Source organism: Coregonus clupeaformis, chromosome 12 (assembly GCF_020615455.1).
Source record: "Coregonus clupeaformis isolate EN_2021a chromosome 12, ASM2061545v1, whole genome shotgun sequence".
Taxonomy (NCBI): Eukaryota; Metazoa; Chordata; class Actinopteri; order Salmoniformes; family Salmonidae; genus Coregonus; species Coregonus clupeaformis.
The window spans coordinates 9389581-9413774 of NC_059203.1; the positions used below are offsets into that span (position 1 = coordinate 9389581).

General features: G+C 41.7%; 1 protein-coding gene across 1 annotated transcript in view; it reads left to right on the plus strand.

The window, feature by feature from the left end:
- Positions 1–5099: 5099 nt before the first annotated feature.
- LOC121577757 (coiled-coil domain-containing protein 3) overlaps positions 5100–24194 on the plus strand; it is a 45740-nt gene continuing 26645 nt past the window's right edge. The window contains exon 1 of the mRNA XM_041891628.1: positions 5100–5766. Within this exon, the coding sequence (XP_041747562.1) occupies positions 5411–5766 (356 nt within the window). The 5' untranslated portion in view covers positions 5100–5410. The remainder of the gene's footprint in view (positions 5767–24194) is intronic.

Here is a 24194-nt window from a genome sequence, read left to right on the forward strand (position 1 = left end):
TTTGGCAAACTCCAAGTGGGCTGTCATGTGCCTTTTACTGAGGAGTGGCTTCCGTCTGGCCACTCTACCATAAAGGCCTGATTGGTGGAGTGCAGATGGTTGTCCTTCTGGAAGTTTCTCCCATCTCCACAGAGGAACTCTGGAGCAGGCTCTGTTACCATCGGGTTCTTGGTCACCTCCCTGACCAAAGCCCTTTTCCCCCGATTGCTCAGTTTGGCCGGGCGGCTTGATCTAAGAAGAGTCGTGGTGGTTCCAAACTTCTTCCATTTAAGAATGCTGCGGACATTTTTTGGTACCCTTCCCCAGATCTGTGCCTCGACACAATCCTGTCTCAGAGCTCTACGGACAATTCCCTCGACCTCATGGCTTGGTTTTTGCTCTGACATGCACTGTCAACTGTAGGACCTTATGTAGACAGATGTGTGCCTTTCCAAATCATGTCCAATCAATTAAATTGACCACAGGTGCTCCAATCAAGTTGTAGAAACATCTCAAGGATGATCAATGGAAACAGGATGCACCTGAGCTCAGTTTCGAGTCTCATAGTAAAGGATCTGAATACTTATGTAAATAATCTATTTCTGTTTTTTATTTTTAATAAATCTGCAAACATTTCTAAAAACCGGTTTTCACTTTGTCATTATGGGGTATTGTGTGTAGATTGATGTGGAAAAAAATGATTTAATCCATTTTAGAATACGGCTGTAACGTAACAAAATGTGGAAAAAGTCAAGTGGTTTGAATACTTTCCGAATGCACTGTAAATAGAAGAGGGGTTAGGGGTTAAGGTTAGGGTTAAGTTTAGGAGTTAGGTTAAAGTGTTATGGTTAGGGGAAGGGTTAGCTAAAAGGGTTAAGGTTAGGGTTAGGTGAAGGGTTAGCTAAAAGGGTTAGGGGAAGAGTTAGCTAACATGCTAAGTAGTTGCAAAGTAGCTAAAATTTTAAAGTTGTCCGTGATGAGCTTCGAACTCTCAACCTTTGGGTTGCTAGATGTTCATATTATACGCCCACCCTCCTTTCATTTTTGCCTTAAGTAACCATCTGTCTTATGTAACCAAACGTAACATATCATGGTAGCTTAGTGGTTAAGAGCGTTGTGCCAGTAACCGAAAGGTCGCTGGTTCTAATCCCCGAGCCGACTAGGTGAAAAATCTGTCGATGTGCCCTTGAGCAAGGCACTTAACCCTAATTACTCCTGTAAGTCTCTCTGGATAAGAGCGTCTACTAAAATGTCTCGGATTTGCTTACAGAATAATACGAAATGCTCTGAGACCAGGTTGTTTATCCATTTTTGGTTGTTTATCTATTTTTGATTGCCAACTAGCTGAAACAGTTTTAGAGGGTTTATCTAATGTTCCCTCATTTAGATTTTAGCTCATCTCGCTCTGGCTAGCATTAGTTGTTAATCTTGTTGTGTGTGTGTGTGTGTGTGTGTGTGTGTGTGTGTGTGTGTGTGTGTGTGAGAGAGAGAGAGAGAGAGAGAGAGAGAGAGAGAGAGAGAGAGAGAGAGAGAGAGAGAGAGAGAGAGAGAGAGAGAGAGAGAGAGAGAGAGAGAACCCTTTTCATGGTTGTTTGAACAATAGGACTGTAAAGTTCTCAAATGTAAGACGAATCCCGTGGAATTTACATATTTGCAGAAATCCATTCAGGTGTATTTTGTAGCTATTGGCAAATGTGTTCTAATGATCTAAAGTCCTGCTGTTTCTACTGCCTGTAAACACACATTAAGGTTAAAAGTGAATGATGGCAGGTCCTTGTGGCAAATGGCTTATTTGCCTAAAGGCCTACTGTAGCTCTGCGTAGACTCCGGTCCTGTTCAATATTTAATGTTGTTAAAACGCTGACAGGAACCCAACACTTATTTTGGCTTGAGTGCGGATGATTAAAGAGGAAGAAGTGACATGCCCCTGTATCAAAACCAAAAAGCCTTAAGTTAAAACAGGGTAGCCTAATGCATATTGAAAATAGGCCTATAAACCCTTTGTGAAATTATATAACAGTAGGCCTTCTCTGGTCTCATCATAAAAATATGGCCTAAACTAATCACTTGTGGACAGGTCTAGTAAACATAACTGGTACTGTAGAATCTATCGGGTAGGAATGGGATGTGTGGGATAACGAGCAGCAGTAGTTATGGTGTTTGGGTTTTTTGTCACTGGTTATTTGGACAAATCACGATTTCGCAGGTGTCATTCGGCCATAGACTTGCCCGTAACTTGCAAAGAGAGAGGATGGAGCTCCTCGTTCTAGCATCTCTTAATCCCTTCTCACCTAGGCCTACTATTCTGGGTTTCATCCCTCACCTCTAAAGAGATAATCTTGGTTAAACCAGAACTAAAGACTTGCGTCATTGGTCAGCTGCTCGATTAAGTTCTGGGTCCATACGAGTTAAGAGATGATATGGGTCGCATTTCCCTGCTCAGACATTGCATGCATCAACCAATGGTTGCATGCCACATTATCGACCAGATTGCTGTAACATATGATGTGGTTAGCTGATAAGTAAAATACCTATCCAGGCGTTGTAAGATCTGGTATGCGTCAGCAATGCCTGGGGTGCAGAGGAACATGCCCATGAAGAGATGCTAGAACGAGGACCAGAACGAGGAGCTCCACCCTCTTTCTTTGCAAGTTACAGGTCTATGGGCCAAATGTCCCTTGCCCTTCCTTAATTCGTTGTTGGCTTGGTGTGGGCTGGCCCATGTTGGGTTGGTGTGGGCTAGCTCATGTTGGGCTTGGTGTGGGCTGGCCCGTGTTGGGCTTGGTGTGGGCTAGCCAGAGTTGGACTGGTGTGGACTTGATGTGAGCTTGCCCGTGTTGGGCCTGGTGTAGGCTAGCCTGTGTTGGACTGATGTGGGCTAGCCTGTGTAGGGCTGGTGTAGGCTAGCCCGTGTTGGGCTGGTGTGGGCTAGCCCAGTGGTTCCCAACCTTTTTGGGGTACTGTACTGCCTGAAGTACCCCGTCATGCGCGTGCGACCGGCGTGATTCATAGATTAGGTGTAAATTTGACAAAAATTAGGTTTTACGCACCCAGTCAAGTAAGCCAGACTTGTTTTCAATGTCAGGGATGTAGGAGTTAAACTCACTGTTGAGTTTGGATAATGGTGAGCTTACTATTTGCACCATAGGAGCTCTGTCAGCATCACCTGTAGAAAGGTAGGTGTCAAGCTGCTGGAAACAACTAACTGTATATCCCCATTTTCACATTTCCTCTCCCAGAGTTTGATCTTCTTCATGAATTCACACACTTTGTCATACATGTTTAGAATGTGTGTGTGTTTACCTCGCAGAGTTAGATTTAGGTTGTTCAGTTTGCTGAACACATCAACAAGATAGGCAAGGCGGGCTCCCCAGTATGTGTCCTCCAACACAGCCACAAGGGGGTGTGAGTGCTCAGACAGAATATCACTTACTTCGGCGCGGCTCAAAAAGCCTCTAGCGTTTTCCCTCTGGATAGCCAACGGACATCAGTGTGAAGTAGCAGCTGCTGGTGCTCAGTCCCACTGTCATCACAGAGCCTTTCATACAGTCGGTAATTCAGAGGCCTGGACTGGATATCTGCGTCATTCAAAACATAATGTAACTCAGGACTCATTCTCTTGCTGGCCAATGCCTCTCTGTGAATGATACAGTGGGATTTACCTTCTTTATGTGGGCAATTCATCATTTCACTCTCCCAGGCATTGATGCAGCACGATCCGTGCACACATGAACACAGGATTTCCAATCCAGATTTAGCTGTGAGAAAAAGATGTCAATAACGTGAAACACATCCTCACCTGTAGTTCTCCCTGTTAGCTTCTTGCAGAACATAATGTGCTCATTAATTTCCTAAATGTTTCTGTATCGCACAAACGCAATCAACTGGGCTTCCCAACTGACAGTCAGTCGATTCGTCCAACTGCAGAGAAAATAGACCGTAATTATAATTTTTTCTGCACTTGATCAACAATATCAACACCCATGTCATCGATCCTACGGCACACTATATTATTTGATAATGGTACAGTTTTCAGTGCATCAGCTGCTGTCTTATCAATCATAGTTTATGCGAGGATAACAGCAGCAGGCACTCTAGCGCACCGAGCAAAGGATCACGTGCACTTTGCACAAGCAGAGGATCAACCATCGAGCCAACGAGCGGGCGAGCAGAGGCCAGGTAGACAGTGCAATGCACAAGCACCGAAAATAAAGTAAAAAAGTAGGCCTATAAATATAAAATAACTAGAGATTTCACACCAGTGACCTCAGTAAATATTTTCCTGCCTATTAAGGTTTAAATAACTTGAACATTTATGAACATTTATGTCAATCATCTTCTGATGGTCTAATTTGCTCTTAGGTGTAGCACACGTGGAGTGGGCGGTGTCGTGTATTGATGTGATGTACTGATATATGACGTCACCAGGTCAGTAAAGGAATGTGGAGCTTGTTACACGGACAGTGATGTAGTAAAGACATGTTGAAGTTTACCTCTGAGTCTGGTTGATTTAATTCAGTATAATATCTTAACTTAGCACAAGTTGTAAGTATAGGATTGAACAGGCGGGGCCCCAGTTCATCATATCTCAGAAGTCATGTCCCCATAGGACATAGTTTGTGTCTGTGATAAGGTTGTTGTTGTGAGGGCCTGAAAACTAATTTCAAGTAGTAAATTACAGGTGCTTATTGTGATCGAAGAAATATAGAAGTATAGAAATACAACCAATATTATGTGATGTTGGAAATTTATGGAAATAGACCATGGTCTGTAATTTTGGAGGATTGTAAAATAACGTATTTTTGATAGGCACTCAATTGTAAGCAATAACACTGTTGATAACACCAATCAATCAATCACATTTCTCAGCAGATGTCAAAAAGTGCCTATACAGAAACCCAGCCTAAAACCCCAAAGAGCAAGCAATGCAGCGGTAGAAGCACGATTACCCCATGCATGTCTAATTGAGAGAGGTTATGTATTATAAAGTGTTAGGTAATAGACAAGGTGTTCTCTTGGCTAGTCAGAATAGCCTAATGTAGTGTGTGTCAGATGTCAAGCGCACCGAGCGCCACTACTCACAGGATCCAGGGAAGCTGCGCGTAATTTTAGATCAGCACTCACAGTGTAACCTAGCGTGCAGGAGGGGGGAGAGGGAGGACAGAGTGTAACTGCTGTTGTATTTGACTGCAACAAGTGATTTTATGTCACCTTCCTAGTGTTATTTATAAAGAGAGCATAGCCTACTTGTGTGATACCTGTCACATATTGGTGCTGCATGCGTTCACAAGCCCATGGAATACAGTCCTGCCTGACAGTTTGATGAGAAGTCAGTGGTCCTGGTCCTGTAACTCTCACCAGCCCGCACACCCATCACTGCCCCGAATTTGCGTTTCATAGTGGCTGCAATCGAAACCCGCAGTTGCCAGACATGGGTGCTATTTTTGTGTTGATTCTGGCGACTTGTCTGAGCGGGGTTTGGGGATGCCAGTTGCCCCACGACTGGAGACCGCAGACGGAGACGTGCCGCGCGGAGCTCGCGGAGATCATCGTGTTCGCCAAGGTGCTTGCGCTGCACAAGGACTCGTACAGTGTGTATAACTACCTGCCTTGGCAATATGACACGGACCTCTTCTTCTCCGCCGAGATCGAGCTGCAATGCGACCAGGCGTGGGGCAGCATGCTGGAGGTCCCCACCGGCTCCCGGTTCAATGTCACCGGGCTGGGCTACTTCCCCTGTTACTCCTACAGCGTCGTGGAGAATAACTCTTACTATTTCTTTCTGAGGTAAGAGACCGTGACGTCCTGGTGTTGATGACACAAGCACAATACAACAGAATATAGACATATCGTGATTTATTGTTAGTGTAATTGCCTTAACTTGTGTCTAGATACAATATAACCCTTACATTTTCAGCGGTGTTAACCTTTTTACAGTTTAATGAGAAACTTTTGTCTGATGAATAGACACTAAGTGGAATAGAGTTGAGAGTGCTGGGTCTGCCCTTAGGATTGTCTTGGGATATGTTTTAGACTTTGGAAGACCCAAGTGGCAAGCAAACACAGCAGGAAGAATAAACCAAACCGTGTGTGTGTGCGCGCAATATTATAGTGTGTAAATGGAGTAGCTAGATTCCACAGACCGTTTCACATTTGAGATAAATATCAACAGATTGAAAAGATGATCAGGTTCAAGTCGTTTAGAAGTAAAGTTACAAATCACATTTTATTTGTCAGATGATTTATAAACAGCAGGTGTAGATTAACAGTGAAATGGTTACTTACAGGCCCTTCCCAACAACGCAGAGAGAAAAATATATAAAAAATAATAACACAAGGAATAAATACACAATGAGTAACAATAACTTGGCCATATACACGGAGTACCAGTACCAAGTCAATGTGCAGGAGTACGAGATAATTGAGTTTGATATAGTGCCTTCAGAAAGTATTCACCCTGCTTGGCTTTGTCCACATTTTGTTGTGTTACAGCCTGAATTTAAAATAGATTAAATAGAGATTTATTGTCACTGGCCTACACACCATACCCCATAATGTCAAAGTGAAATTAATAGAAAATTAAAAGCTGAAATGTCTTGAGACAATAAGTATTCAACCCCTTTGTTATGGCAAGCCTAAATAAGTTCAGGTGTAGAAAATTGCTTAATAAGTTGCATGGACTCACTCTGTGTGCAATAATAGTTTTCAACATGATTTTTGAATTGACTACCTCATCTTTGTACCCCACATATACAATTATCTGTAAGGTCCCTCAGTCGAGCAGTAGATTTCAAACACAGATTCAACCACAAAGACCAAGGACGTTTTCCAATGCCTCACAAAGAAGTGCACTTATTGGTAGATGGGTAAAAAAAAAAAACAGACATTGAATCATGAATAGTGCCCTCCATAATTTTTGGAACAGTGAAGCATTTCTTCTTCTTTTGGCTCTGTACTCCAGCACTTTGTATTTGAAATTATACAGTGACTATGAGGTTAAAGTACAGACTGTCAGCTTTAATTTTAGTGTATGTTCACTTATGCGTATTAAAGTAGTCAAAAGTTTAGTATTTGATCCCATGTTCCTAGCACACAATGATTACATGGAGTTTGTGACTCTACAAACTTGTTGGATGCATTTGCTGTTTGTTTTGGTTGTGTTACATATTATTTCTACATTAATGTGGATGCTACCATGATTATGGATAGTTCTGAATGAATCGTGAATAATGATGAGTGATAAAGTTACAGACACACAAATCATACCCCCTAAAAAATTCTAACCTCCCCTGTTATTGTAATGGTGAGAGGTTAGCATGTCTAGGGGGTATGATATTTGTGCGTCTGTAACTTTCTCACTCATCATTATTCACGATTCATTCAGGACTATCCATAATCATGGTAACATCCGCATGAATGTAGAAGTGTTTAGAAACATATTCTATTATTATTTACAATAAAAGTGACTCCAAAATGACACGTGGAGTACAGAGCCAAAAGTTTTTTTTATTTTTTTTATGTCACTGTCCGAATAATTAGGGAGGGCACTGTCTTTGAGCATGGTGAAGTTATTAATTACACTTTGGATGTTGTATCAATACAAACAGTCACTACAAAGATATAGGCATCCTTCCTATCAGAGAGACTTGAAAAGCTGCAATATTATATCTCTTACTGAAACATGGCTGGATGATGACGCAATGCACGTAGTACTTGATGGAGTCTCCATGCAGCGGCAGGATCGTACGGCGGCTTCAGGGAAGTCGAAAGGAGGTGGAGTGTGTTTTTTCATAAATGACAACTGGTGTGCTGCTTCAAGTGTGAAGGAAATCTCGAGATTTTGCCCACCTGATATAGAATACCTCATGGTAAACTGCAGACCCTTTTATCTATCAAGAGAGTTCTCATCCGTAATTATCACGGCTGTTTACATCCCTCCACAAGCCAACAACACTCTGACACTCAACTAACTGTATGAGGCCATAAACAAACAAGAAACCGCTGGCCCAGAGGCAGCGTTTCTGGTGGGCGGAGACTTTAATGCGGGGAGACTTAAAGCCGTCCTTCCTCACTTCTACCAACACATCTCCTGCGCCACTAGGGGCGCTAAAACTCTAGACCACTTTCATTCTACCCACAGAAACGGATACAAGGCCCTCCCTCGTCCTCCCTACGGAAAATCTGACCCTGACTCCATTCTCCTGCTTCCTGTTTACAAACAAAACTCAAGCAGGAAGTATCAGTGATGCGCTCAATACGGACGTGGTCGGATGAAGCAGACGCGAGGCTACAAGACTGTTTTGCTAGTACAGACTGGGATATGTTCCGGGATTCATCCGATAGCATTGAGGCATTTACCACAACAGTCACAGGCTTCATCAATAAATGCATAGACGATGTCGTCCCTACAGTGACTATAAAAACGTATCCAAACGAAAAACCATGGATTACAGGCAATATCCGCTCTGGGCTAAAGGCAAAAGCTACCGCTTACAAGGAACGGGACACGGACATGGACGCATACAAGAAAGCTCGCTCCGACTTCCGACAAGACATCAAACATGCAAAAGGACAATATAGGATGAAGGTGGAATCCTATTACACCAGCTCCGACGCTCATCGTATGTGGCAGGACTTGCAGACGATAACGGATCACAAAGGGAAACCCAGCCATGCAGAACTCCCAAACAAGCTAAATGCCTTGCATGAAAGCCCCTGTTTTTCCGGATCTCACTCTCCATGGCTGATGTGAGCAAAATGTTTTAACAGGTTAACACTTGCAAGGCCGTCGGGCCAGACGGAAAACCAGGGCGCATTCTCAAAGCATGCGCAGACCAACTGGCAAGTGTCTTCACAGACATTTTCAATCTCTCCTTGTCCTAGTCTCTAATCCCAACATGTTTCAAGCTGACCACCATTGTCCCTGTTCCTAAGAGCTCCAAGGTAACCTACCTAAATGACTATCGCCCTTTAGCACACATGTGTAATTATGAAGTGCTTTGAAAGGCTACTCATGTCACACATCAACACCATTATCCCAGACACCCTACACCCACTCCCATTCGTATACTCCCTGTTCACCCACGACTGCGTGGCCACGCATGACTCAAACACCATCATCAAGTTTGCTGACAACACTACGGTGGTAGGCCTGATCACCAACGGCGATGAGTCAGCCTACAGGGAGGAGGTCCGAGACTTAGCAGTGTGGCTCAAGGACAACAACCTCTCCCTCAATGAGCTGATTGTGGACTATAGGAAAAAGAGGGGAGAGCACGCCCCCATCCACATTGACAGGGCTGTTGTGGAGCAGGTCGATAGCTTTAAGTTCCTTGGCATCCACATCACTAAGGACTTAACATGGTCCACACACACCCGCACAGTCTTGAAGAGGGTTTGGCGTGGGCCCTCGCAAAGTGCTACAGAGGGTGGTGCGGACAGCCAGGTACATCACCGGGGCCAAGCTCCTTGCCATCCAGCCACCCAAGCCATAGACTGTTCATTCTGCTACCATCCGGCAAATGGTACCGGAGCATCGGCGCTCGGACCAACAGGCTCCGAGACAGCTTCTACCCCCAAGTCATAAGACTGCTTAATAGCCAGACTGCTAAATAGTCAATTAATGGTACCCAAACTACCTGCACTGACTCTATCTTGCACTGACCCTACGCACACTCACTAGACTATATACCGGTATACAAACCATATACACGCTCACTCACACACACTACATTGACACTCCCACACAAAACCCACACACATTTACATACAGTACCAGTCAAAAGTTTGGACACACCTACTCATTCCAGGGTTTGTCTTTATTTTTACTATTTTCTACATTGTAGAATAATAGTGAAGACATCCAAACAATGAAATAACACATATGGAAACATGTAGTAACCAAAAAAGTGTTAAACAAATCAAAATATATTTTATATTTGAGATTCTTCAAAGTAGCCACCCTTTGCCTTGATGACAGCTTTGCACTTTCTTGGCATTCTCTCAACCAGCTTCATGAGGAATGCTTTTCCAACAGTCTTGAAGGAGTTCCCACATATGCTGAGCACTTGTTGGCTGCTTTTCCTTCACTCTGCGGTCCAACTCATCCCAAACCATCTCAATTGGGTTGGGGTCAGGTGATTGTGGAGGCCAGGTCATCTGATGCAGCACTCCATCACTCTCCTTCTTGGTCAAATAGCCCTTACACAGCCTGGAGGTGTGTTTTTGGTCATTGTCCTGTTGAAAAACAAATGATAGTCCCACTAAGCGCAAACTAGATGGGATGGCGTATCGCTGCAGAATGCCTTCATGTTCATATCTACCTCAAATATCTTGTACCTCTGCACATTGATCTGGTTCTGGTACTCCCTATATATAGCTTCATTCTTGTGTATTTTATTTATTGTATTCCTCTTGTGTTACTATTTTTAAACTCTGCATTGTTGGGAAGGGCTCATAAGCAAGCATTTCACAGTAAAGTCTACACCAGGTGTATTCGGCGCATGTGACAAATAACATTTTATTTGATTATATTTTTGTTATGCGTATGCTTGTCATCGGACTAGGACGTTTATTTTAGGATACAAATAAATGGAATAGAGTTAAGCACAGGCAAAATCCTAAAGGAAAACCTGGTTCGGTCTGCTTTCCAACAGACACTGGGAGACAAATTCACCTTTCAGTAGGACATTAACCTAAAACACAAGGCCAAATATACACTGGAGTTGCTTACCAAGATGACATTGAATGTTCCTGAGTGGCCTAGTTACAGTTTTGACTTAAATCGGTTTGAAAATCTATGACAAGACTTGAAAATGTCTGTCTAGCGATGATCAACAACCAACTTGACAGAGCTTGAAAAAAATGTGTACCTGTACAATCTAGGTGTGAAAACCTCTTGGAGACTTACCCAGAAAGACTCGCATCCGTAATCGCTGCCAAAGGTGACTGTAACATGTATTGCCTCAGGGGTGTGAATACTTATGTAAATGATATATTTCTGTATTTCATGTTTACACTTTGTCATTATGTTGTATTGTGTGTAGATGGGTGAAATTTTTTTTATTTCATCCATTTTGAATTCAGGCTGTAAAACAACAAAATGTGGAATAAGTCAAGGGGTATGAATACTTTCTGAAGGCACTGAATCTCCCTTGGTATTAGAGGTGAACAACACAGCAGTCTTAGAAAAAAGTGGCCATGGCATTCCAGCTTGTATAATTAGAGGCTGACAGTTCCCAACCGCTTAGGGGAGACCCTCAAAGCTAGGAGTTTAGGCTGATGGTGTTATCTCCACACCAACCACAGGCTGGCTGGGAAGTCTTTTGTTTCCCAAACACGGGACAACCGTGCTGAATGACACCAGCCTTCTGTTCTGTGAGATTAACTTGTGCCGACACGTTTAACTGATGGCTCAAGTCTTCCTGTGTTCCTTTCATTCTCAGCACCTAGAACAGATAAGTGCACAGTCATTCAAAGAGTCTTTCAAAGGCATTCCAGTGTGGAGTGTTTAGCTATCCCGCATGGAGGTCCACCGCCAAGTACAATAGTGACCGTGTGTTTAGATAGTCAAAGGAAGGTGTGTGTGTGTGTGTAGATGAGTTGGATGGCCAGCTGCATTTTGAATAGTTTTTTGAAGACCCCAGGTTCATAGGCCCCCTGCTGCCTGTCCATATACTCAAACACACGCACACACTCCCACATGAACACACAGACATTAACACAGACTACATGCACGCACGTTTTAAACACACACAGGAAATTGTGTGTTCCGTTTGAGAGGACAGGTTGATGGTGTCATGATGTAGCCATTCTCCATCATTGAGAAATCCTAAAGGCATTATTGGGGTTTTTGCTGATCTGAAAGTGTCCTCAACTACAAGCCATAGGGATTAACCATGCAATCAGCCAGCTACTATGGAAGGAAACAACCTAATAAGGGTCAGAGTAAGACACAGACATATGGGCCTGAGGATTTAGGGTGCAATGAAAACTAGAATAAAACAGCCCGAGACATTGACATTTAGTCTGCTGCATTAAACTGTCACTCAACATAAAAAAGCCTATATTAGAATACTGTATACCTCCTCTGATGCATCTCTGGACCACATACAGTGCTATGAAAAAGTATTTGCCCCCTTTCTAATTTTCTCTACTTTTGCATATTTGTGATACTGAATGTTATCAGATCTTCAACCAAAACCTAATATTAGATAAAGGGAACATAAGTGAACAAATAACACAACAATTACATATTTATTTCATTTATTTCATAAACAAAGTTATGCAACACCCAATTCCCCTGTGTGAAAAAGTAATTGCCCCCTTACACTCAATAACTGGCTGTGCCACCTTTAGCTGCAATGACTCCAACCAAATGCTTCCTGTAGTTGTTGATCAGTCTCTCACGTCGCTGTGGAGGAATTTTGGCCCACTCTTCCATGCAGAACTGCTTTAACTCAGTGACGTGTGGGTTTTCAAGCATGAACTGCTCGTTTCAAGTCCTGCCATAACATCTCAATTGGGATTAGGTCTGGACTTTGACTAGGCCATTCCAAAACGTCCAATTTGTTGCTTTTTAGCAATTTTTATGTAGACTTGATTGTGTGTTTTGGATCATTGTCTTGCTACATGACCCAGCTGCGCTTCAGCTTCAGCTCACAGACGGATGGTCTAACATTCTCCTGTAGAATTCTCTGATACAGAGCAGAATTCATGATTCCTTCTATTAAGGCAAGTCGTCCAGGTCCTGAGGCAGCAAATCATCCCCAAACCATCACACCACCACCACCATGCTTGACCTTTGGTATGATGTTCTTACTGTGGAATGCAAAGTTTGGTTTTCGCCAGGCATTACTGGAACCATGTCGTCCAAAGAGTTATACTTTTGAATCATCTGTCCATAGAACGTTCTTCCAAGAGTCTTGATGATCATCCAGGTGCTTTTTGGCAAACTTGAGTCAACTTTTGGACGAGATGGGTCCCATTATGCCTGGCGAAAACCAAACTCTGCATTCCACAGTAAGAACATCATACCAAAGGTCAAGCATGGTGGTGGTGGTGTGATGGTTTGGGGATGCTTTGCTGCCTCAGGACCTGGATGACTTGCCTTAATAGAAGGAATCATGAATTCTGCTCTGTATCAGAGAATTCTACAGGAGAATGTTAGACCATCCGTCTGTGAGCTGAAGCTGAAGCGCAGCTGGGTCATCCAAAACACACAATCAAGTCTACATAAAAATTGCTAAAAAGCAACAAATTGGACGTTTTGGAATGGCCTAGTCAAAGTCCAGACCTAATCCCAATTGAGATGTTATGGCAGGACTTGAAACGAGCAGTTCATGCTTGAAAACCCACACGTCACTGAGTTAAAGCAGTTCTGCATGGAAGAGTGGGCCAAAATTCCTCCACAGCGACGTGAGAGACTGATCAACAACTACAGGAAGCATTTGGTTGGAGTCATTGCAGCTAAAGGTGGCACAGCCAGTTATTGAGTGTAAGGGGGCAATTACTTTTTCACACAGGGGAATTGGGTGTTGCATAACTTTGTTTATGAAATAAATGAAATAAATATGTAATTGTTGTGTTATTTGTTCACTTATGTTCCCTTTATCTAATATTAGGTTTTGGTTGAAGATCTGATAACATTCAGTATCACAAATATGCAAAAGTAGAGAAAATTAGAAAGGGGGCAAATACTTTTTCATAGCACTGTATGTAGGATCTTAATTTGATCACTCTTTTGTTGCTGAGAATGTTCCTTAACTGCAAACTTGTAGTGTATTCAAGGTTTAAAAATGCTTCTAAAGTTTGTAATTTCCACTTTAAAAGGTCAGACTTTATTTGCCCTAACGAAAAATTTATCAACCCCAACAAAAATCCATGAATTAGAATCCACATAATAATTCACATTTCCTGTTGCTTCAGGATAATTTCCCTGCTGTAGCAAACTGGCTCAAATAAGATCCTACATCTGTACCTTCCTTCATTAGGATGCTAGGATGGAGGGGGATGTGTCTGCCTGAGCCCCTAGTGCTGCTCTGCAGCTTCTCAGCTAATCTCAGACCTCCGTCTTAAACTTTTAACAGAGGAGTCTCCAGTTCCAGTAAGCATTGTTCTCGTCATTCTGCAACCCTGGGTCTCTCAGGTGCTGAATCAGCAAGCCAGAGCTGAAACGTTTCCAACAGAGTCTCCAGTGAGCTCCCATTTCCTGTTAAAGCCCCCCAAATGACACAGTCCTGAAACAGCCTCCCCTAATCAATCGTGCCTATGAGTGCCCAGGACAGGACGAAAGGAGGTTTAGCATAGGAAGAAATGCAACAAGGAATCTCCCACAGGACCCAAACTGTAAACTGGTTGATTGGTCTGCCTGTCTGTGCAATATGTAGCCGTCTCACTCCCATAACATTGTTGTCGTCTGCTGTTTAACAAAGTGAAGGGACAGATTATTATTCTTGGTGATTCTGTGAGTAGAATGTGTACGTTAAGGCTTTACAGTTCATATCATGTTTAGGATTTAATAGTTCATCTCTTGCTTTCATCAACCAGATTAAGTGAAGGGGTCGTGACAGCCATTCTTTCTGAACTCACAAGGGTGTCTTCACAAGTTACTGTAGGTCAATAAATCTCAATGCAGTGGTGGTGCTCTGATGAGCTTTAAGCCTCAAGACACTCAGCTGACTGCCCCTTGGGAGGGCTACTATAATCTGGAAGAAGCCTCCTTCTCTATTTTCTAATTCCTAGAATCACTGATCTGAGAAAATAGAATAGGTGAAAGCACTGCCTGAGAGCAATAAACACTTGACCTTGTCTACTGCAAGGCTTTTGTCACAGTGCTATAATATCTCCATTGTGTTCAGTTCACTTACATAAGTAGGACCCATATACTACCCACCATTGTGACCTGTACGCTCTCGTTGGCTGGCCCTCACTACATAATCGTCGACAAACCCACTGGCTCCAGGTCATCTATAAATCACTTCTAGGCAAATCCCCGCCTTATCTTAGCTCATTGGTCACCATAGCAACACCCACCAGTAGTATGTGCTCCAGCAGGTATATCTCACTGGTCATCCCCAAAGCCAACATCTCCTTTGGCCACCATTCCTTCCAGTTCTCTGCTGCAAATGACTGGAACGAACTGCAAAAATCTCTGAAGCTGGAGACACTCATCTCCCTCACTAACTTTAAGTATCAGTTGTCAGAGCAGCTTACCAATCACTGCACCTGTACACAGCCCATCTGTAATTATCCCACCCAACTACCCCCATATTGTTATTTACATAGTTATTTATTTTGCTCATTTGCACCCCAGTATCTCTATTTGCACATCATCTTCTGCACATCTATCACTCCAGTGTTAATACTAAATTGTAATTATTTTGCACTATGGCCTATTTATTGCCTTACCTCCATAACTTACTACATTTGCACAAACTGTACATAGATTTTCTATTGTGTTATTGACTGTACATTTTGTTTATTCCATATGTAACTCTGTGTTGTTGTTGTTTTTTTCCGCACTGCTTTGCTTTATCTTGGCCAGGTCGCAGTTGTAAATGAGAACTTGTTCTCAACAGGCTTTCCTGGTTAAATAAAGGTGAAATAAAATAAAAATAAAAATAGGACTTGGTAACAGGACCGGTCCTGGCTGATATGCCGCCCTCCTCCTATCCCAGCAAAGTAAAATAGTAGCCTAGTAGCCCGCAATGCACTTTTATGAATGCCCATCCATGTGCAAGTTATTGTTTGTAAAACAGGCTGTTGCATTGGCTTTATAGTCCTGATACCTGACAAAGTCCTAAGACTAATCATTTTGGCTATTCAAGCTCTGAATTTCAGCTACCATAGGCGGCACGTCTTAAAGTCAATTGAAATACATTTGATATAATTACTCCTGTCTTTACAGAAAATAAATAAAATCATTTCAAAATACTTCACCAGGGAGCATGATTTAGCTGTGGTTTGTTTCAAATCACAAGAGCGTAGGCCAATGGCTTGTTTGGAAGCCAGCAATTTGGGCAGCACCCAGCACTCATGGCAATAGCCCTAGCTGATTATTGAGTTGCGGCTGTCAGGGAAAAGCATCTAAAATATGTGTGAAGATAATGTCTTGAGTATAATGTCAAATCCCTCTCCAGAATGCACTCAGCTCTCCAGAATGCGCTCAGCTGTCTCCATCCAATTCTTGCGCATTAATTCCCACTGGGTACAGACGTTCAACGTCTATTCCACGTTGGTTCAACGTTGATTCAACCAGTGTGTGCCCAGTGGGTTGTTTCATTGTGTGAATTGTTTGCCCTTTGATTGTTTATTTTAATAAATTCCCCATTACATATGTAACCAGTAGTACATTTACCGTTAATCCCAGTCATTTGGTTACATTAATTTCTGTTGTTTGCAGAGTTCACATTAACCTGCTACACTTGTGAGAAACAAGTTTGGGTTTTTGTTTCATACCATTTACAAGTTTTGTAAATGTTTTCCTTGTCTTTTGTTTGGAGCGCCCCATGTGAGTAATGAGCATGTCTCTGGTTTATTTCTCTGTCCTGTTAATGTTGACGGAGGAAAGAAATTCCACAAATTAACTTTTAACAAAGTACACCTGTTAATTGAAATGCATTCCAGGTGACTACCTCATGAAGCTGGTTGAGAGAATGCCAAGAGTGTGTAAAGCTGTCATCAAGGCAAAGGGTGGCTACTTTGAAGAATCTCAAATATAAAATAAACTTTGATTTGTTTAACAAATGTTTTGGTTACTACATGATTCTATATGTGTTATTTCTTAGTTTTGATGTCTTCACTATTATTCTACAATGTAGAAATAGTAAAAATAAAGAAAAAACGTTGAATGAGTAGGTGTGTCCAAACTTTTGACTGGTACTGTGTGTATATATATATATATATATATATTTGTCATTTAGCAGACGCTCTTATCCAGAGCGACTTACAGGCACAATTAGGGTTAAGTGCCTTGCTCAAGGGCACATCGACAGATTTTTCACCTAGTCGGCTCGGGGATTAGAACCAGCAACCTTTCAGTTACTGGCACAACACTCTTAACCACTAAGCTACCTGCCGCCCCAATATATCATCAACATCAAGAAATTTGGACAACATGGAATTACATGGATATACAGTATCTTATGTAGAATCTTAAAGTGCACTTCCTTAAATTTTTTGGTATACATTATTTGTAAGGCATCAACCCCGCTTTTTTCCAGACAATGTCAGGAATAAACATGTTCCAAACAAAATGTACCTCTAGGCATAAATTGGTTCCTTGAATGTCTTTATGTATTTGTTACAGCAAGATTTCTCAAGTAAGCCCATGCCTTCCAGGCTGAGTTCTGGATAACCTCTGTGATCATCACCAAAGCTAAGATGAGTTTTCATTAGTGTAGTTAGACCACTAAAAATGGCTTTGATCACAGAAATAAACTCTCTGAAAGGTATTGGAAATTCAGTGTAATAAATTGTTCGTATGAAAGAATATTACCCCTGTTGTCGAATACGTCAAGAACAAAGTTAATATTTATTTCATGCCAGCTAGGGTAGAACAATTACTTATTCCTTACAGTTATGTCTGAATTATTCCACAAAAGAGCCTTATGCGGGGAAAAGTTGTGCAGGAAACATATTTTCCAGGACATTAAAGCTTGTTGGTGAAACCTACCCAATTTAGTTGGTGATCTTTCAAGAAAATAATTACATTTCAGTCAAAATGTAAGACCTCACAACTTATTAAACACATTGTTTGGAATGAAATACCAAATGGATTCTGTATTGACCAAACATATTTTCAACCAATTGACCTTGAATGTGTTATTTTTGTCAACAAAATCCAACACTACCAGACCTCCTTCAGATCTCTTATTTCAGAGGATTGACTTTTTAGTTTGTAAGACTTATTTTTCCAGATAAAGTCAAGAAATGTCTTGTCAATCTCATTACAGGAAGAGGGATTTACAAATAAAGACAATGAGGGGTACACAAAGTGAGACAGTCCCTCTGCCTTGGACAGAAGCACTCTCCCAAGTATAGATAGATCCCTTTGTAGGCAATTATTAAATATGTACTTTGTTTTCATAATTTTAGGAGAGAAATTCATATGTATTCCTAAATATTTAACGCAGTCCTTTACAGGAATATTTTATATTTCTTTATCATCAGAGTCATATACTGTAAACATAAGATTTCACATTTAGAAACATTCAGTTTTAATCCAGACACAATAAAGAATGCAGTGATGGCATTAAGGGAATGGAAGACCTGGTCTTTGTCTCTTTAAAAAAGAGTAGTATCGTCAGCCAGCTGGGAATTCCTTTTTTCTCAGTCAAAAATTGATAAGCCATGCAAATTTGCATTATTCAGAATATCTAGAGATATAAGTTCCACTACCAAGATGAATAAGAAAGGCGAAGACGAACATCCCTGTCGTACGCTTCTGTTGATACTGACTCTTTTGGATATATTCAGGTTTAGTATCACATAACTATTTATATCTTTGTAAAACATGTGAATGACTTTGATCACATTTTTACCGAAACCAAAAAACGTTTCAGAGACCGAAAGAGAAATTCATGTTCAGCTGTGTCAAAGGCTTTACAGAAGTCTAAACATAAAATAACAGCATCTTAGTCAATTGCATCTGAATAATCCATAAGATCCAAGACTAAACTAATGTTGAAACGTAATGTGATGCCCCTTCATAAAGCCTGTTTGAGTCTCATTTATAATTGGATTGATTCCTTTCTTTAATCCTTTGGCATAAACCAGAGCAATCAATATGTAATAAAGTGATTGGTCTCTAATTGTCAATGAGAGAGAGGTCTTTATCAGGTTTTGGAATCGGTTAAATAAGGCCCTGCTTCATAGTGGAAACCATTTCAGAAGTTCCAATGCAATCTTGAAACACATAAAAAATAGGCTCTTCTAGTAACTCCCAAAACTGCGTATAAAATTCAACTGACAGGTCATCAGATTTTTCCTCAATTGACACAATTGATTCGCAAACTGAGTGTAATTAATCCTCAATCACATTGAAAAAAAGTATTTAGTCAGCCACCAATTGTGCAAGTTCTCCCACTTAAAAAGATGAGAGAGGCCTGTAATTTTCATCATAGGTACACGTCAACTATGACAGACAAAATGAGAAAAAAAATTCCAGAAAATCACATTGTAGGATTTTTAATGAATTTATTTGCAAATTATGGTGGAAAATAAGTATTTGGTCAATAACAAAAGTTTCTCAATACTTTGTTATATACCCTTTGTTGGCAATGACACAGGTCAAACGTTTTCTGTAAGTCTTCACAAGGTTTTCACACACTGTTGCTGGTATTTTGGCCCATTCCTCCATGCAGATCTCCTCTAGAGCAGTGATGTTTTGGAGCTGTCGCTGGGCAACACAGACTTTCAACTCCCTCCAAAGATTTTCTATGGGGTTGAGATCTGGAGACTGGCTAGGCCACTCCAGGACCTTGAAATGCTTCTTACGAAGCCACTCCTTCGTTGCCCGGGCGGTGTGTTTGGGATCATTGTCATGCTGAAAGACCCAGCCACGTTTCATCTTCAATGCCCTTGCTGATGGAAGGAGGTTTTCACTCAAAATCTCACAATACATGGCCCCATTCATTATTTCCTTTACACGGATCAGTCGTCTTGGTCCCTTTGCAGAAAAACAGCCCCAAAGCATGATGTTTCCACCCCCATGCTTCACAGTAGGTATGGTGTTCTTTGGATGCAACTCAGCATTCTTTGTCCTCCAAACACGACGAGTTGAGTTTTTACCAAAAAGTTATATTTCGGTTTCATCTGACCATATGACATTCTCCCAATCCTCTTCTGGATCATCCAAATGCACTCTAGCAAACTTCAGACGGGCCTGGACATGTACTGGCTTAAGCAGGGGGACATGTCTGGCACTGCAGGATTTCAGTCCCTGGCGGCGTAGTGTGTTACTGATGGTAGGTTTTGTTACTTTGCTCTCTGCAGGTCATTCACTAGGTCCCCCCGTGTGGTTCTGGGATTTTTGCTCACCGTTCTTGTGATCATTTTGACCCCACGGGGTGAGATCTTGCGTGGAGCCCCAGATCGAGGGAGATTATCAGTGGTCTTGTATGTCTTCCATTTCCTAATAATTGCTCCCACAGTTGATTTCTTCAAACCAAGCTGCTTACCTATTGCAGATTCAGTCTTCCCAGCCTGGTGCAGGTCTACAATTTTGTTTCTGGTGTCCTTTGACAGCTCTTTGGTCTTGGCCATAGTGGAGTTTGGAGTGTGACTGTTTGAGGTTGTGGACAGGTGTCTTTTATACTGATAACAAGTTCAAACAGGTGCCATTAATACAGGTAACGAGTGGAGGACAGAGGAGCCTCTTAAAGAAGAAGTTACAGGTCTGTGAGAGCCAGAAATCTTGCTTGTTTGTAGGTGACCAAATACTTATTTTCCACCATAATTTGCAAATAAATTTATAAAAAATCCTACAATGTGATTTTCTTGATTTTTTTTTCTCATTTTGTCTGTCATAGTTGACGTGTACCTATGATGAAAATTACAGGCCTCTCTCATCTTTTTAAGTGGGAGAACTTGCACAATTGGTGGCTGACTAAATACTTTTTTCCCCCACTGTAGCTAAAACCAGTAATAGTTAGTTTCTTGCTACATATTGGACTGGTAACCACCTAACCCTCAAACTTGCTTGTGCAAGTGAAAAAACACTCCCTTTCACAGCAACACCATCTTGGCTCTCCCCTGGAAGCCCACTTTTACTCCTATTTGCAGAGCAAAATATGCGTGCATTGCACCCATATGCAGACTTGACGACAAATGTCCACATGGCAGCTGGGGGCGGACCACAACATCTTGTCTCTGTGAAATTGGGTGTCATTGGCAAAACTGGGCATGTAAGTATTCCATACTAGAGGTCTTCACGGATCCACCTTTACCCGAATACCCGAGAGCCGATCTGGGACCCGAGCGGATCCGGATCCAGAATTCTCAATAATGTCACGGGTCTGGATCAGATCTGATATGATTGTCATGGGTCTCGGGTATGTGTAATTTTAACTGACTTGTCCGGAAGGGCCCATACAGATTCAGTATAGAGAGAGAGAAATTGTATAATTTGTGCTGCTGCTCTTGTTTTTCACGAGAGTGGAGCGTGGCACTTGTAGCTTGTTGGCCAATCATAAGTAATCAAATCGACAATAGGCAGTCATAGAGCCTCACTCCATGTGTGGCAAAAGTTAGGATATATCTAATCAATGGAAGATGGAATTAAAATTACGGAATTAAAAGTTAAAGGAGAAGGATAGGCTACACAGTAGCAGTGTGTGGGTAAAATCACTGGGGAAGACAAGCCAGGAAGAAAATGCCATATTACAACCTATGTGTTGTGCTATTTGCGTTGTTTGCACTATAACCTGTTAGTTCATATGCCTTGCCACCGTGATAGGCCTAAGGCCGAGTAAATAAGAAGACACAGTGCAGAATAAATTCAACAACACCTTAGTTTCATTACAAAACCGGAGAGCAATATCTGTCCGGTGAAGTCCACAAAGCATATTGCATGTAACAAACAGTTACATGACCTACAGCATGGTCAAGCAAGTTAATGTTTCTGACATTTTCTCACTACTAAACAACTATTGATTTAGAACCACTGCAAGTTACCGCAAATCGCAAAGAAAACAGGAGCTGCCTCCGCTATTACAGCAACATTTAAACTTCAATATTTCAACATAATAAAATCACCTATGCTTAGTGTTTTTCAGTGACAACTAAAAGATACCGAAAACAATTTAGTCAAATCAATATAAGCTAAATATTATGTGGCTGTCAATGGTACTGATTTATGTGTTGTGTGTGTGCATGCAAGTAGAAAAAACTCCCTACTTGTAGATAAACACTAATTCCATCTCCTGTCTTTCATGTTGCCGAAATGGTCTATGACTTTGTCATACAGTACATGCTTTTAGTTTTTGTTGTCCTAGGCTACCTGGCTAAAATGTTCCTTTCCTGGGCAACGATGAGCTAGCTAGTTAACATTAGCCTACTAGCTACATCTAGCTACATATTATACTTCCATCCTCTCAGGCCAGGGGCACAATGTATGAACTTATGGTTGGATCAAAATCGGCGTAATAATCATTGGCCAGTAAGGATAATTAAGTAAAACCACAAGTCCCTATCTCCATCCACGGCTAATTTAGGAAAGGGACCATTTTAGCTAGCTAGCCACCAGAGAACAACGACATAACGAGATTCAACAATTCAAGTTTTCTGTCAATTACTTTTTGATGTGATGTGATTGGTGTGAAGCCAAATCCAAACTGGCTTCCCTTGGACCGTTTTTTAGGTGCGCCAGAATGATTCACAGTTGAGCTCACTCAGTTTAGCTCAACACTGATTGGCTATTATTTTACACTTTTTTTATCAAGGGAGGCCAAATGCTCGCTGGCTTCCCTTGCATTCAATGCTACGGTTAGCAACAATGTCATAATATTTTTGACCAGACAGCATCAGATAGATAGGCTACAAATACAGAGACAGAGGAGCGCTGTTTTGCTCGCTCGGATGCTTTCTCCGTTGAGATACATTCAGCCTCTTGCGAATTAAAGGAAAATGATGAAACACAGAGAGATGAAAGATAGATAAATTATTATTATACATATATATATATATTTTACATTTTTGGGGGAAGCCGGCTTCCACTTGGCATCCGTGAATACATGCCACTGAGGCTACAGGTTTATACGGAACGGGTCTAGTTGTCCTCGGTGTCAGTGTTGATGTGGATGCGGTTGAGGAGTCAGACGCAGGACGCATAGGCTGAGTCAAACAAGACTTTACTAACTGTATAAAACAATACAAAATAAAGGACCTCAAAACAAGGAGGCAAGCGACAACGTAACACAGTGCGTCACAATAAACAAAGTCCAGAGTACTGCACAGGTGACACCAACGGACAGGCGGAAAATAACACACAAACTAACGAAAACAACACAGGAAACTTATAGGGCACATAATCAGACCCAAACGGACACAGGTGTAACAGACAGACCCAACCAAACGAACATCGAAACATTCAACGGTGGCAGCTAGTCCTCCGGGGACGACGAACGCCGAAGCCTGCCCGAGCAAGGAGGAGGAGCAGCCTCGGCAGAATTCGTGACACTCGGGTCCGTTCAGAACGGGACCCGTGAAGACCTCTAATCCATACCCAACTCAGTTTTGGATGAGACTGACTTTATGACCAAAATTCAGGATAATTATTATCCTATTTACACTGGGTAGTCAATTTTGACACTAGAATAAATGTTTCTGACTCATATCGATGCCACATAGGCCGTTTTAAAACCAGAGAAGTTGGTTCTAAGGGGCAGTTGACCTTTCATATGAGAAATATGATTTACAGCATTTATTTTTACTTTTAACTTTTTCTACCACTGTACTTAAGTACATTTAAAACCAGATACTTTTAGACTTCACTCAAGGATTATTTTACTGGCTCACTTTCACTTTTACTTGAGTCATTTTCTATTAAGGTATCTTTACTTTTATTCAAGTATGGCAATTGAGTACTTTTTCCAGCACTGTGTGGCCGCACCATGAACCAACCAGCCAGCTCGTTCCATTTTGGTACGGCAAAACTCACCAGTCAAACCATCACAGAAAAGCTAAGAAATAGGAGAAAGGCTACATTAATTAAACCAACCTGTTTTTGACTAAACAAGGTTATGACGAGAGGACAAGCTTTCCGATGAAGGACCAGAGTTTTCTGTGGAGGGATGGGAGAGAGAGGGAGGTGAGCTCTGTTTAAAGTTGGGGTAATTTGAGAGGGGATGTGAAAAGGGGTCTGAGTTTGAAACACAGGATGATCCCCATAACTGCTGTCCCATTCACTCCACTGTATGTAGTTGATACCTTATGCTAAGGGTGTAATGTAAATGATAATTTGGTTTGGCAGAACTGCGACAATATAGCTGGCTAATACAGAAAGAGCATCCAGGATATAACTTGGCTAAGACAGCTTTTTTTTTTTTCTACAACCGTTGACTGGGGAACTGTTTGGGAATGTACACATCAAGTGGTTGGGACATAATTTTGTGTCTGCAAGTGCCATGGAATTTGTAGAAGCTGAGAAGAAATTTTAACCAGTGGAAACATTGGCCTGCGTTTACTAGTGCTGGTTGACATTACTGCACCATCTG